The 15,738-nt window shown below is 43.6% G+C and overlaps 1 protein-coding gene across 2 annotated transcripts in view; it reads right to left on the bottom strand.

Moving 5' to 3' along the window:
- The window catches only part of PRLR (prolactin receptor), a 157,855-nt gene that overhangs the window by 4,923 nt on the left and 137,194 nt on the right, over nucleotides 1-15,738 (bottom strand). For both annotated transcript variants that reach the window (XM_030470009.1, XM_030470010.1), the window contains 6 exons: nucleotides 8,383-8,524; nucleotides 6,778-6,910; nucleotides 5,394-5,563; nucleotides 3,852-4,021; nucleotides 2,733-2,877; nucleotides 1,803-1,902 (listed from right to left, as the gene is read on the bottom strand). In XM_030470009.1, the coding sequence (XP_030325869.1) occupies nucleotides 1,803-1,902; nucleotides 2,733-2,877; nucleotides 3,852-4,021; nucleotides 5,394-5,563; nucleotides 6,778-6,910; nucleotides 8,383-8,524 (860 nt within the window). The remainder of the gene's footprint in view (nucleotides 1-1,802; nucleotides 1,903-2,732; nucleotides 2,878-3,851; nucleotides 4,022-5,393; nucleotides 5,564-6,777; nucleotides 6,911-8,382; nucleotides 8,525-15,738) is intronic.

Raw genomic sequence — 15,738 nt, 5'->3', positions numbered from 1 at the left:
TAAATTTCCCTTGTTTGAGTTTGAACCTGTTACCCCTTGTCCTATCACTACAGTCCTTAATGAAGAGTCCCTCCCCAGCATCCTTGTAGGCCTCCTTCAGATACTGGAAGGCTGCTATGAGGTCTCCACGCAGCTTCTCTTCTCCAGGCTGAACAGCCCCAACTCTCTCAGCCTGTCTTCATATGGGAGGTGCTCCAGCCCCCTTACCATTGTCATGCCCCTCCTCTGGACCTGTTCCAACAGCTCCGTGTCCTTTTTATGTTGAGGACACCAGAACTGTACGCAGTACTCCAAGTGAGGTCTCACGAGAGCAGAGTAGAGGGGCAGGATCACCTCCTTTGACCTGCTGGTCACACTTCTTTTCATGCAGCCCAGGATACAGTTGGCTTTCTGGGCTGTGAGTGCACACTGCCGGCTCATGTTAAGCTTCTTGTCAACCAACACCCCCAAGTCCTTCTCTGCAGGGCTGCTCTGAATCTCTTCTCCGCCCAATCTGTAGCGGTGCCTGGGATTGCCCTGACCCAGGTGTAGGACCTTGCACTTGGCTTGGTTGAACTTCATGAGGTTGGCATCGGCCCATCTCACAAGCGTGTCAAGGTCCCTCTGGATGGCATCCCTTCCCTCCAGCGTATCGACTGAACCACACAGCTTGGTGTCGTTGGCAAACTTGCTGAGGGCGCATCAATCCCACTGTCCATGTCACTGACAAAGATTGAACAAGATCGGTTCCAACACTGATCCCTGAGGGACACCGCTTGTTACTGATGTCCAACTGGACATTGAGCCATTGACCACAACTCTTTGCATGCGGCCATCCAGCCAGTTCTTTATCCACTGAGTGGTCCATCTATCAAATTGATGTCTCTCCAATTTAGAGACAAGGATGTCATGTGGGACAGTGTCGAAGACTTTGCACAAGTCCAGGTAGATGACGTCAACTGCTCTGCCTCTGTCCATCAGTTCTGTAGCCCCATCATAGAAGGCCACCGAACTGGTCAGGCAGGATTTCCCCTTAGTGAAGCCATGTTGGCTGTCACCAACCACTGCATTGTTTTTCATGCGCCTTAGCATGCTTTCCAGGAGAATATGCTCCAAGATTTTGCCAGGCACAGAAGTGAGACTGACTGGCCTGTAGCTCCCTGGGTCATCCATTTTCTCCTTTTTGAAAATGGGGGTTATATTACCCTTTTTCTAGTCGTCGGGAACTTCACCTGACTACCACTACTTCACATGACTGCCATACTTATCAACTGACTACTGCTAAACAGGATTTATGATGAGTGACTTCTGATGGCTTTTCCATCTATGCTTTCTATCTCTTCTACTCAGCCAGTATTTTTGCAAGACTTGTAAAAAAGCGATGATTTATGACAACTGTCTCTGATTTCAGAGCTGATGATTGAACTTAGCCAGTGTTCTAATAAATTATTTGGGAACTGGCAGACAGGTGAGCAGAAAGAACATATAACTTTGTTTCCTTTAGAAAATCAGGTCAAAACCAAAAGGTGTGTCTTCTACAGAGGCAGCGATGCTCCAAATTACATCTGCTGAATACTTACATGGCTATCCAAGATAGTCAGATCTAATAGAGACATGTATTTACCAATTCAGAATTTAGCCTGCTTTCCCAAGAGAACAGAAATACCTTGCTATCAGCTGCAAATTTAAAGTCAAATACCTGTAACTTGTAGTTTATAAGAGAACACAAAACCTATAGGAAGTTGAATCAAATGTTAGAAGTCTATTTTTAAAAAGGTTGCTGACATTTTCAACTCCATGCAATTGTGAAATTGGTGACTTACCTGTACCCTTTCAAAATCATTATCCAGCTCATGATTAAACATATAAGAGATGACAAGACACCAACGACGATCCACACAACCATATCTTTTACTCTATATTCTAAGAAACAAACAGAATTATTTAAAGATGCACATCTGCCGTATGCATAGTCAGCATGCAAAAAAGGTCTCAAATTACTTTTATTTTAAAAATTGGTCCAAACTGCCAAATGTAGTATTGAATGTAGAGACCTTTACTAGCATAGGTGGATCTCAACAATCATTGTAGTGTCTGATAATAAATATGCTTTTTATTAATAGCACTGTGCAGGAAATAAACTCTCTTGGAAAAATGATACAAAAATGTACGAAGAGGGAAATTTTGTCACAACCAGTTATAGCAATTGGGTTCAAATCAAATTACTCCAATACTGTAGTCCTTTAATTACCAAATATATATCATACAATTAATTAAATGGTGGCTTAAATGATCTAGGACTAGATATTTTTAAGGATTTCTATGGTAACATAACACTTTTTACATTGAGGTGTTTATTTCAATTTCATTCCAGATAAAACGTAATTGTAAGCTGTTACTGTTTAAAGGCAGCCACTCTTTGTTTTCTATGTAGCAGTTTTAATGCAGTTACTGGTAATCTTTTAATTAAAAACTACCATCATGAGAACAAATGAGGCACTAAACAGAAAAGACATTGTTTAAGTAAGTAAAGGAATTGATTTAGCTTCGTAACTCCAAAAAGTAACAAAGGGGAAAGCTGACTGGTAAGGTGCACGGACACTGAGAATTCAGTTACCTTAGCAATGATCTTACCTGTCCCAGGGAAACTATGGGATGTCAATCTGCAAAGGTGCCACAAACAGCTAACAGAAGTATTATGTGAACTTCCATGTAACAACAAACAATTACTGAAGGGATGCCTGGCCACTCACCAGTCGGGATTTGAATATACTTTTCTGGGCTCCATTCACTCCATGATCCATGGTGATCTGGTTTGCAATGAATCTGCATAATGTATGTCTTCCCAGGATTTAAACTAAACATTTTATACTGTGTTTGCTGTCCAACAAAAACAGTCTGGAAATTAAATAAAAATCGTAAAATGCCTATAAAATTGAGACATTTTTCTGTGAAAATCACAGCTGGCTTTAAATCTTCATAATGAAGCTGGGAATATAGAACAAATCAGGATAGCTTCCTAGTAATTGTCATGCAGGCATAGACTAATGGTACATTTATTTTATTTCTATAGTTCAGCTTTCTAACATAATTGAGTGGGAATGAGATCTGCCTCTGGTATACTGAGCAAATTAAACTGCTACAAAAACACATCACGAGCACAGGGCAAACAGGAAGGAACAATGCTAATGGTGGGAACTACAGTGGTAAGTGGCAACGAACAGAGATGGGGAAGAAAATGAAAAGAGAAAAGAAGAAATGTGGAGTTGGTGGGACTGCACAGGGTATTAAAAAGTGGATCTTCAATGGCAAGGGGGTGGGAAGTTCAGTGGCAGGAGGAAGGAAGGAGGAGATACAGAGATGTCTGGAAAGTACTGCAGCAGACAAGAAGGGCATGCAGCCAAACATGAATAGCTGTAGTATTTAGTTTGCTGCCCAGTTGTGTGAGTTGCACATCCTGGAAGTATTCAATTACTATGTGGCCATGACAACCATCATCCAGTGGCTATTTGTACAAACTTATATGATTTTACATAATGTCACTGAGCTTTCTGTTACCTAAGAAGTACTTGTAGTTAAGAACAAGCTATCAAAAAGAATCCCGGCTAAATGAGAACAAACGATTTAAACTGTAATGCCAATGCAGTTAATACATAATGGCCACAATTAAAAATACTTTATCACCTGCTATCACACAACAGCATCTGAGATACCAGTAGTCTCAGCAGGTAACTGCAGATTACACACAAGCACTTTTGAAAAACGATGAACTATTCACTGTGCCTGCTTCATTACTCTCAGGTGTGTGACCTGGCTGACAAAATCTAATTGACCAGAAAACACCATCTAGTGAAAACTTGCAACATCCTCACCTCCCATTCCTCTCCTTCTTGAGGCTTTAGTCGCAACTCATATTCAAGGGTAAGCCATCCAGATCTGACATCAGCCAGTGGGGGTGGAGACCATGTCAAGATTAGATATGGTTTTCTATTTACTGACTTTTTTAATTCCAAAGTTATATTCACAGGAGGATCTGGCTGTACTGTTAAAATAAAAGAACTGTCAGTAGGAGTCTAAATTATTTTTTCCTTGCATAGTAGGAATATCAAATGGTGTAAGTGGTGAGTTACCACTTCTTGTGTCTAGTCATTTAGAAATGGAGCTGGAATACAGGGATCAAGAGTTTCCTGATAAAGTAAGCACGGATTTATAAATTTAAAAAAAACCCTGAAGAACAGTTCATATGTTGAGTTTGTGTTGAGATTTGCTTTAATCATTTATCACCAGAAATAAATTTTTCTTACGTTACATTTATTGTTGCTTTTCCAACTGTGTTTCAAAGTTAACATCTTCAATGCTGTGTTATGAAAGCTGTGTTTTCCCATAATTGTATCAAAGTTGGCATATATATTTCGGACTGCTGAAAACACAGATGTAGCTGATGAAACCTGAAGCCCACCCCATCTTTTACAGTCAGAAAACACAACAGCGTGATCCCTACATGCATATGTAAGGATATTTAAAAATAAAACCAGTAATATTAAACCCCAGTCTATATTTCAAAAATAATCCAAAATGGAATGCAGGTTTCTACTACAGTCAGGCTTGCAGCTTCCTCAGTTCAGAGGTAAAGCTTGTGCACATTGTGCATGTATTTTATCACTCATACAAAGCTTCATCAAGTAGTCAGGGCATAGAGGTAAAATGTAAAGCCTTTTCTCTAGCTGCCAGACTCTCAGCAGCCAGACCCTTGATAACAAAATGTTTGTTGATGATAATGTTCCATTCCCTTAGAAAAATACCTAAATCCTTGTAAACAGTCACTCTGTGGAAAAACTCTGAGAAAAGAGATTACCAGTACACTGCTATAAAAAACACTAATTCAGCTTCTCTTGGGTCTGGAAACTACTTTTAGGCAAATCAAATTTAAGTGTTATTAGTTAAAAGATCAATTTGGTTTCAGTTGCTGGTAGAATGGAAAAAAGATTTTAGCTGGATGATGTTTCTTAAGGCTTGACTGCAAGAAATACGGAAAACCGATAAATTCTTATCTGAATGCATTTTTAAAGCTTTTAGAATTTTTAGGTTTCCTTTGAAAATAAAACAGTAAAGGGATGAATATTAATTCATTATTACACCACATGTTGTGGGCTGTGGGTGGTTATTAAGTTTAGGTGTTTCTTTTGCGGCTCTGGTGTTGTTTATAGTTTGTTTGGGTGGAATGTTGGTGGTCTTTGTCTATTCTGTTTTGCTGGTGGCTGATCCTTTTTCTCAGTAAGCAAGATAAGATCTTATTTGTTCTTACAATTTTTCAACTTGGATATAATACATACATGAGAAAAGCTGGAATTAAAATTCTTAAAACATATACTCATGAATTATTTGGTTCCACAGAAATGCTTTTTATCTGTTACCTATGTAAGTCACATCCACATAATGAGGATCAGAGACGTTACTTCCCATTTCATTTGTTGCTTTCACAGTAATATTGTATATGGTCCAGAAAGAGGTGTGCTTTTTATCAAAGTAGCATGAATTGGGGCCTGCAGTTCTGTAGTCTGGACATTCATAAACTTGTTCTTCTCTGAAATGAAAGAATTACAGTGATTAGACTGTGTGATTACACAGACTGTAACACTTGACTGATTACTAGTAGTTCAGCATTATTTAGGGCTGGGTCAGATTCTTCATGCCTGGCAATGTAAAGAAATTGGAAAACTCTTTTCAGACTAAAGAGTCCTTGGACAATTCCAGAGACTGTAGTAAGCATTTCCCCCCCCAAAATAAAGACTACAAAACTTGAAGAATTTAGGCTGTGTAGATGCAGCAGTGGGCTAATAGAGTGCAGCTCTTACTTTTCTGAATGCCATTACGCTTTGCATAGTCCTTACAGGTTCCAGAGAGCCAGTAGAAGTGATTGTGAAGTCTTCTAACCCATCTATTAAAAAACTGAGTATTTCCAAAGTTCATTTCACACTTACATGAGTTCTGCGTTTTAATATGCTTTCAGAATTTTGGTCTTTCATCACCTGTTCCTCAAAAACATCTACTTTGTACCTGTTCTCCAAATCCATTGCCAAGGTTCCCAACGGAGCAGGGATAGGAGAGAAAGTGGAGTATGTAGTACTTGTTTCAATGCTCCTCTGAGAGGCACAGTACAAAAGAGAAAGTTGTGGATGTGGACCTCACACTTTGCCCTGGCTGGCTGGACCAGTAGTTGTCTTTTTGCAATAAGACCTGGCTTTCATACAGCTAACACATACAGAGTTTAGCATCCAGTTGGGGCAGTGCAAGGCTGAGCAGTGCTGGGTGAACCAAAAATAGTTCACAGGACCCAAACAAAATATTCACTACTCCTTTAAAATGAATGTTTAGCACTTGATCTAAGTTTCAGGACCAAGATTACAGCAGAAACCAGGAGGCTTTCATAGCCTATGAATACTTGTGCAAAATAAGCATTATCAGAAGATGAAAATTTTAGTATCTGATCATTTTGGAAAGTTTTATTTCTGGGACTGTGTGGCTGAAGATCTACAGGACTGTGCATGCTATTATGTAGTTGCTGCACCATGGCACCTTTCAAGGCAATCTGTCTTTCAAGGCAGAAGAATTCACTGAAATTTGAAAAACCTGACATTATAGAGAGACCTTATTTCAACCTTAGTGCTATTCCAGAATGCATCACTTGGACAAAACCATGTCCCATGGAAAATGACAACTTCTAAAAGCAAAACCCATCAGGATTAGTTCTCCAGGATGTTCCAATAAAATACTGAATAATTGCACACAGCTTATTACCCTTCTTTGCTGTAAAGCAAAGTGTGGTTAATAGGATATCCTCCATTTGAAGCAGGTTTCCACCAACAAGTAAATGTTTCCTTTTCTGGAGAACGGCATTTTATTATTGTAGGCTTTTCAGGAGGCGACTGTCCTGTTAAAATATAAAGAAATGAACTGGTTAGTAAGTTTAATGCGTTATGTCAACTCTGAACTTACAAAACGATGGCAAGCAGAGCACAGCAAAATACTCTTTTTTTTCTACAAGGAAAGAAAAGCTTTTGCTTCATATTAGCATAGGAAAGGAAGAACTGTTCAGTGGTTAGGGCAGCAGCTGCTACTTTGACCTGGATTAAAAATCCTTTCTTACTGCAGCTGTGCTGAGGAGCTATGTTTTGGTTCCCTGGATTTAGCGCTTCTCTAAATCCAGATCTGAATAAGGGCTGCTCAGTGACTCCTATAGCATGTTCTATAAATGATTTAAAATACACTCTGCTATCCAATCTGTTTGCAACATAAACAATTTTTTCTTTAAAAAAATGTGTTTTAAGATGCTTCTGATTATTTAAAAAATATCCTGTAATTTGTTTTGGCTTTTACAGGAAAAAAAGAAAGAAGGTGTTTGCCTATTTGTTTATGTTCTTGCCAGTAATTTTCTTTTGAATTACCTATGTGGAGTGACTTCAAAGATACAAAGAAGCAGTTCTCATATTTCCTTGTAAAGTGACATTATGCTCAGTACTTAGGCTACTCCTGTGACTGCTGCCAAGCAATTTATAATTATTTGGATTCCTGATAATGTTTTTATATAATCAAGCAAAGCACTTTGAGTAGCACAGAGGAAAATGTTTAGATTTTTAATAGGATGCCAGTCAAAAGATGGGATTGAAACTTTTGCAGTTATGTATTTGTGGCAAAATATGGTCCTATTACATCAATAATATATATTTTCTACTATGTAGAGTAGGGACATTGATTTTCCAAATTTCTAATTGCCTAACCTCTAAATTGCTAAATATGAAAATGGGACATTTAGAAAGTACTTTTTTATTAACAGTACTTCAGCAATCTCCATGTCAAATACTGAATAATACAATCAGCGACAGAAGATTTGGCTAAAGTGTCTGACAAGACAGGATGTCATGCATATTTAATGTATCCACTCAAACCCACAAAACAGATAATTATTTCCATGTGATAGTAGCTGCAAATGTTACGCTCTGTCAGACAAGGCAGTGCTTTCATTTCGGTTACTAATGAACAAATGAATGATTCCTACACAAGTACCATTACCTGGTATCTACAGTGGCAGATGAAATCAACATGATTTTTAAATAAAGGGAGAGGAGCAATAGATTATTTAGGCACACCTGTATCAGAAGTGACTTCCTAGTAAATCCCAGTCTGTTTGTCATAGCCAGTTTGAGCAGAGGATCCTGAGTGGATCAATAGGACTAAAATGTGGTTACACACGAAGTATGTGTAAGATGCACTAGATGTTCCCCCAGCATTATGAAGTATCTGTGTGAGGAACCAGGTTTTCAGGGCTGCCATTTAGGCACCTTTCACAACACTAAGCGAGCTAGAATTTAAAAACAATTAACAGAACAGCAATCATCCGCTCACCTTTGGGAATCTGAATGCGTCTTTCAGAGCTCCACTCACTCCATTTTCCAAGGTCTAACATGCAACGGACCTGAACAACATACTTCACTCCAGGTTGTACCCTAATCACTTTGTACTGTGTCTGCACTCCCACAGATATTGTCTGGAAAAGAAAACGGACAGGAAAAACAATAAATAACTCAGCCTTTTAAATAAATAAACCATAAAGGAGCTTGTGTCACTGACTTCAGAAAGGCAAGGGTTTCAGTTGGGTATTCAGATGTGGATTTCAAAGAAGCAAAGGTAGTGACTTAAGAGAAAATCTCACTTCAGTGACATTGAGATTCTGACACTCAAGAACATATTTACTTGTAGACTTCCTGTAAGTTAGTACTCCATCAGATCGACAGTGCAAGGAACACTATAGGTAGTCCAACTCACAGATAAGCCCTCTGTGTAGTACTTCTCAGTGGCTAGTGCCTTCCTCAGGCCCTTTGACTCTCTTCAGAAGTCTTTCAAAACACAGAGCTTTCTCCATCATTAAAGCATCAACAATTTAGGTAGCACTGAGGCCACTTGACTATGATCTTAAGAACGGTATTTCATCCTGGCATCTCACCTGTGGGACTACTGTGGCCCACTCCTAGCAAGATAGTAACAGCTGGGAGCATCAGTGGAAACAGTGTGTGTGAGTAGGACACCCCAAACTTTCTGCCCCCATGTCCTGGGTTCAGCTATAGCAGTCATTTTTCTCCTGCTTAGTAGCTGGTGCAGTGCTGTGTTTTTTAACTTTCAGCCTGGGAACAACGCTGATAACACCGATGTTTTTAGTTGTTGCTAAGTAATGTTTATTCCAACCAAGGACTTTCTCAGTCTCATGCTTTGCCAGGGAGGAGGGGAAGCCGGGAGGAAGCAGAGACAGGACACCTGACCCAAACTAGCCAAAGGGGTATTCCATACCACAGCACGTCATGCCCAGTATATAAACCGGGGGGAGTTACCCGGAAGGCCCTGATCACTGCTCGGGTCGGGCTGGGTATCGGTCGGCGGGTGCTGAGCAATTGTATCCTCTCCCCTTGTTATTTCACTAATTGTTATTATCATTGGTGGTAGCAGTAGTGGTTTTGTGTTATACCTTAGTTGCGGGACTGCTCTTATCTCAACCCGTGGGAGTTACATTCTTCCCATTCTCCTCCCCATCCCTCCGGGAGCGGGGGGAGGAAGAAGGTGGGGGGGGGGAGTGAGCGAGCGGCTGTGTGGTTCTGAGTTACCGGCTGGGCTCAAACCACGACAGTTCTTTTTGGCGCCCAACGTGGGGCACGAAAGGTTGAGATAACGACAGATCTGACCAGAGTGTGTTTAATCATATTTGTGATAAGAATTCATTGTTACTACTTGTCACAATGGTGATTATTTGGCTCTCAGACTTGTTGCGCTTGATCTCAGAATTTCAGCATGTTGTACCTTACTTACAGCCACTATTTGCTGTTTTAGCGTTTATCGGCTGGGGGGCCTGGGCTAAGGTTCTTGTTTCACTGTACTTCATGGTAATGACTTGTAATACAATAGACTCATTGATCATGAAACTGGTCTGGTTTGTGCTTCCAGCGTGGCCATCACCACTATACATTGGGAGGTATATAATGAAATATTTTAGCAATTGCATATCTTTTTTTTTCTCCTCGGGGGGTAAACTTACGAAGGAAGCATTCTCTTTCACCCCCCGTTCCCCCACCAGCCTATTTGCAACAGCAGTTGAGAGTTCTGAAGGTTTTAGATGGCCTTTGAGTACCCTTGAAACCTGCCTGCTGATTGTGCTGGGGATCAGCATGTTGGCAAACATACGGAGTGTGTTTTACCCACGGCCATCCCGTCGTAGGAACATCCTATTTTGTTTAATGTCAAAAATTCAGCAGTATCAGGTTCGAATCTGGTCTAGGGTTAGACGACGATATAGGAGGACCACCAGGAGATTTTCCCTGAGGCTGGACAGTTATGAGTGGCAGGGTGTGTGGGATAGTATGGGCAAGTACCTAGGCCAGTGGGCCCCTCCAGTGCTTTGGAACTTCACCACTGAACAAGTGCAACATCCGGAAACACTAGTAAAACACTTAAACGAGGTGTGCTGTCGTCCTGGTTATACCAGAGAGGGACAAATTTTGGCAACATGCTGGGGCTTGGCCTATGCCTACAGAGCCCTGCTCAACACTATCCAGCACCTTCAAAGGGAAAAAAATGTCTCTGGATCTGATGGCAAAGCAACAGACAACGCAGCTATGCCAACTACAAGCACAGCAGCTACTCAGACCCTGACCACAACAGTCAACACAGCTACTCCAAGTACAGCAGCTACATCAACCCCAGTGACAAGCACAACAGCTACTCAAACCCTGACCACAACAGACAACGCAACTACTCCAACTTCAAATACAGCAGTTACACCAACCCCAGTGACAAGCACAACAGCTACTCAAACCCCGACAGCAACAGACAATGTGGCTACTCCAAGCACCGCAGCCACACCAACCCCAGTGACAAGCACAGTAGCTACTCAAACCCCGACAGCAACAGACAATATAGCTACTCCAAGCACCACAGCTACACCAACCCCAGTGACATGCACAGTAGCTATTCAAACCCCGACAGCAACAGACAATATGGCTACTCCAAGCACTGCAGCTACACCAACCCCAGTGACAAGCACAGTAGCTACTCAAACCCCAACAGCAACAGACAATATAGCTACTCCAAGCACCACAGCTACACCAACCCCAGTGACATGCACAGTAGCTATTCAAACCCCGACAGCAACAGACAATATGGCTACTCCAAGCACTGCAGCTACACCAACCCCAGTGACAAGCACAGTAGCTACTCAAACCCCAAGAGCAACAGATAATGCAGCTGTTGGTGTTACTCAACTCCCAAGCACAACAGCTGCACCAACCCCAGCAATAGACATTGCAACCACTCCAATCCTAGTGGCAGACACTGCAGCCACTCCAACCACAGTGACAAACACTGCAGCTAAACCAAATGTCCAGTTTGTGACAATGTCTGTTGCCCCTGTAAGCAAAAGCAGACGAAAGGCACAAAGAGCAACCTGCAAAGTGAAGAAAGATGAAGACCCAGTGCCATTACTATATGCAACAGCACCTGAACAAGAGTTACTACTACGTGGGTCAGAGGAAGAGGAAGAAGAAGAAGAGGTGACTTCTCGACCCCGGACCTCAACCGAACTACGGAATATGCGAAAAGATTTCACCCGTCTTCCAGGGGAGCACATTGTCACCTGGTTGCTCCGGTGCTGGGACAATGGGGCCGACGGTCATGAACTAGAAGGTAGGGAAGCCAAGCAGCTGGGATCACTTGCTAAGGAAGGAGGAATTGACAAAGCGATTGCAAGAGAGAAGCGAGCCCTCAGTCTTTGGAGGCGGCTCCTGGCAGCTGTGAAGGAAAGGTTTTCCCTACAAAGACGATATTACGAATCGCTCAGCCAACTGGACCACGATAGAGAAAGGCATCCAGTCCCTGAGGGAATCAGCCATTATAGAGATGATCTATCGTAGGCCGGACTCCAGGAACACATCCGTAGACCCAGATGAAGTCGAATGTACACGACCCATGTGGCGGAAACTTACACGGAGTGCGCCATCATCATATGCCCACACATTGGCATCAATGACCTGGAATGACGGAGTATCACCAACAGTGGATTTCCTGATTCGTCAACTCCGAGAGTTCGAAGACAATCTCACCCCTTCCATCATTTCAGCTGTGGAAAAACTGTCCCAGGAGTTCAAACAATTGAGAGACGATTTATCCGATCTATCCAGCTCTCCACGCGTACCAACCCATGTCTCAGCTATCAACAGAAGGCGCCCTACTGCTCGAGAAAGAAAATATAGGAGGTACACGCCACGGGCCACCCTATGGTTTTACCTGCGGGATCATGGAGAAGACATGAGAAAGTGGGATGGAAAACCTACTTCAGCTCTGGAGCAACGGGTGCGTGAACTGAAGAGGAGAACAATGGTCAAGGATGATCCTCCCAGGAAAGCTGCTGCTCCAGTCTCTGGCGAGCAGTTTCCCAGATGGAGCGAAAGAGCTGATTTTACTCCAGCTCCTGTGATAAGGAATACTAATCCCTTTCTACAAGACAGAAGTGGAGAATTTTGTGATCACTATTAGAGGGGCCCTGCCTCCAGCCAGGTGGAGGAGAGGGATAATCGGGTTTACTGGACTGTGTGGATCAGATGGCCTGGCACATCAGTCCCACAGAAGTATAAGGCTCTAGTAGATACCGGTGCACAGTGTACTCTGATGCCATCAAGGTATCAAGGGGTGAAACGCATTTCTATTTCTGGAGTGACAGGAGGATCCCAAGCGTTAACTATGCTGGAAGCTGAAATCAGCCTGACTGGGAGGAAGTGGCAAAAGCACCCCATTGTAACTGGTCCAGGGGCTCCATGCATCCTTGGCATAGACTATCTCAGGAGAGGGTATTTCAAAGACCCAAAAGGGTATAGATGGGCTTTTGGTATCGCTGCCTTGGAGACAGAGGAAATTAAGCAGCTGTCCACCTTACCCGGTCTCTCAGAGGATCCTTCTGCTGTGGGGTTGCTGAAGGTCGAAGAACAACAAGTGCCAATTGCAACCACAACAGTGCACCGGCGGCAATATCGCACCAACCGAGACTCCTTGATTCCCATCCATAAGCTGATCCGCAGACTGGAGAGCCAAGGAGTGATCAGCAGGACCCGCTCACCCTTTAATAGCCCCATATGGCCAGTGCAAAAGTCTAATGGAGAGTGGAGATTAACAGTAGACTATCGTGGCCTGAACGAAGTCACACCACCATTGAGTGCTGCCGTACCGGACATGTTAGAACTTCAGTATGAACTGGAGTCAAAGGCAGCCAAGTGGTATGCCACAATTGACATTGCCAATGCATTTTTCTCAATCCCTTTGGCAGCAGAATGCAGGCCACAGTTTGCTTTCACTTGGAGGGGCGTCCAGTACACTTGGAACCGACTGCCCCAGGGGTGGAAACACAGCCCTACCATCTGCCATGGATTGATCCAGACTGCACTGGAACAGGGGCAAGCTCCAGAACACCTGCAATACATTGATGACATCATCGTGTGGGGTGATACAGCAGAAGAAGTTTTTGAGAAAGGGAGGAAAATAATCCAAATCCTGCTGAAGGCCGGTTTTGCCATAAAACGGAATAAGGTCAAGGGACCTGCACAGGAGATTCAATTTTTGGGAATAAAATGGCAAGATGGACGCCGCCAGATCCCCACAGACGTGATCAACAAGATAACAGCAATGTCTCCACCAACTAACAAGAAAGAAACACAAGCTTTCTTAGGTGTTGTGGGGTTCTGGAGAATGCACATCCCAAATTACAGTCTGATTGTAAGCCCTCTCTACCACGTGACCCGGAAGAAGAATGATTTCAAATGGGGCCCTGAGCAACAACAAGCCTTTGAACAAATTAAACGAGAAATAGTTCATGCAGTAGCCCTTGGACCAGTCCGGGCCGGGCCAGATCTGAAAAATGTGCTCTATACCGCAGCTGGGGAGAATGGTCCTACCTGGAGCCTCTGGCAGAAAGCTCCAGGGGAGACTCGAGGTCGACCCCTTGGCTTTTGGAGTCGGGGATATAAAGGATCCGAGGCCAGCTACACTCCCACTGAAAAAGAGATACTGGCAGCCTATGAAGGGGTTCGAGCTGCCTCAGAAGTGATTGGAACTGAAGCGCAGCTCCTCCTGGCACCCCGGTTGCCTGTGCTGGGCTGGATGTTCAAAGGCAGGGTCTCCTCTACACATCATGCAACTGATGCTACATGGAGTAAGTGGGCCGCACTAATTACACAGCGAGCTCGAATAGGAAATCCCAGTCGTCCAGGAATTCTAGAAGTCATCATGGACTGGCCAGAGGGCAAAGATTTTGGGATGTCACCAGAAGAGGAGGTGACGCGTGCTGAAGAGGCCCCACCATATAATGAACTGTCAGAGAGTGAAAAGCAATATGCCTTGTTTACTGATGGGTCCTGCCGTATTGTGGGAAAGCATCGGAGATGGAAGGCAGCTGTGTGGAGTCCCCTGCGACAAGTTGCAGAAACTGCTGAGGGAGAGGGTGAATCGAGTCAGTTTGCAGAGGTGAAAGCCATCCAGCTGGCCTTGGACATTGCTGAACGAGAAAAATGGCCAGTACTTTATCTCTATACTGACTCATGGATGGTGGCAAATGCCCTGTGGGGGTGGTTGCAGCAATGGAAGCAGAGCAACTGGCAACGCAGAAGTAAACCCATCTGGGCTGCTGCATTGTGGCAAGATATCGCTGCTCGGGTGCAGAACCTGGTGGTGAAGGTACGCCACGTAGATGCTCATGTACCCAAGAGTCGGGCCACTGAGGAACACCAGAATAACCAGCAAGTGGATAAAGCTGCTAAGATTAAAGTGGCTCAGATGGACTTGGATTGGCAACATAAGGGTGAATTATTTTTAGCCCGGTGGGCCCATGACACCTCAGGCCATCAAGGCAGAGATGCAACACATAGATGGGCTCGTGACCGAGGGGTGGACTTAACGATGGACACTATTGCCCAGGTTATTCACGAATGTGAAACATGTGCTGCAATTAAGCAAGCCAAGCGGTTAAAGCCTCTCTGGTATGGAGGACGATGGCTGAAGTACAAATATGGGGAGGCCTGGCAGATTGACTATATCACACTCCCACCAACCCGCCAGGGCAAGCGCTATGTGCTTACCATGGTGGAAGCAACCACCGGCTGGCTGGAAACATACGCTGTGTCCCACGCCACTGCCCGGAACACTATCCTGGGCCTTGAGAAACAAGTCTTGTGGCGACACGGCACCCCAGAGAGAATTGAGTCAGACAATGGGACTCATTTCCGGAACAACCTCATAGACACTTGGGCCAAAGAGCATGGCATTGAGTGGGTATACCACATCCCCTACCATGCACCAGCCTCTGGGAAAATCGAACGGTACAATGGGCTCTTAAAAACTACACTGAGAGCAATGGGTGGTGGGACTTTCAAACACTGGGATACACATTTACCAAAAGCCACCTGGTTGGTCAACAGTAGGGGATCTGCCAACAGGGCTGGCCCAGCCCAATCAGAACTTTTACGTACTGTAGAGGTGGATAAAGTTCCTATGGTGCACATAAAGAATTTGTTGGGGAAGACAGTCTGGGTTATTCCTGCTTCAGGTAAAGGCAAACCCACTCGTGGGGTTGCTTTTGCTCAGGGACCTGGATATACTCGGTGGGTAATGCGGGAAGATGGGGAAGTCCAATGTGTACCTCAAGGGGATTTGATTTTGGGGGAAAACAGCCAATGA

The sequence above is a fragment of the Strigops habroptila genome, chromosome Z (genome assembly GCF_004027225.2).
Source record: "Strigops habroptila isolate Jane chromosome Z, bStrHab1.2.pri, whole genome shotgun sequence".
Taxonomy (NCBI): domain Eukaryota; kingdom Metazoa; phylum Chordata; class Aves; order Psittaciformes; family Psittacidae; genus Strigops; species Strigops habroptila.
This window is presented reverse-complemented; position numbering and strand designations above follow the sequence as displayed.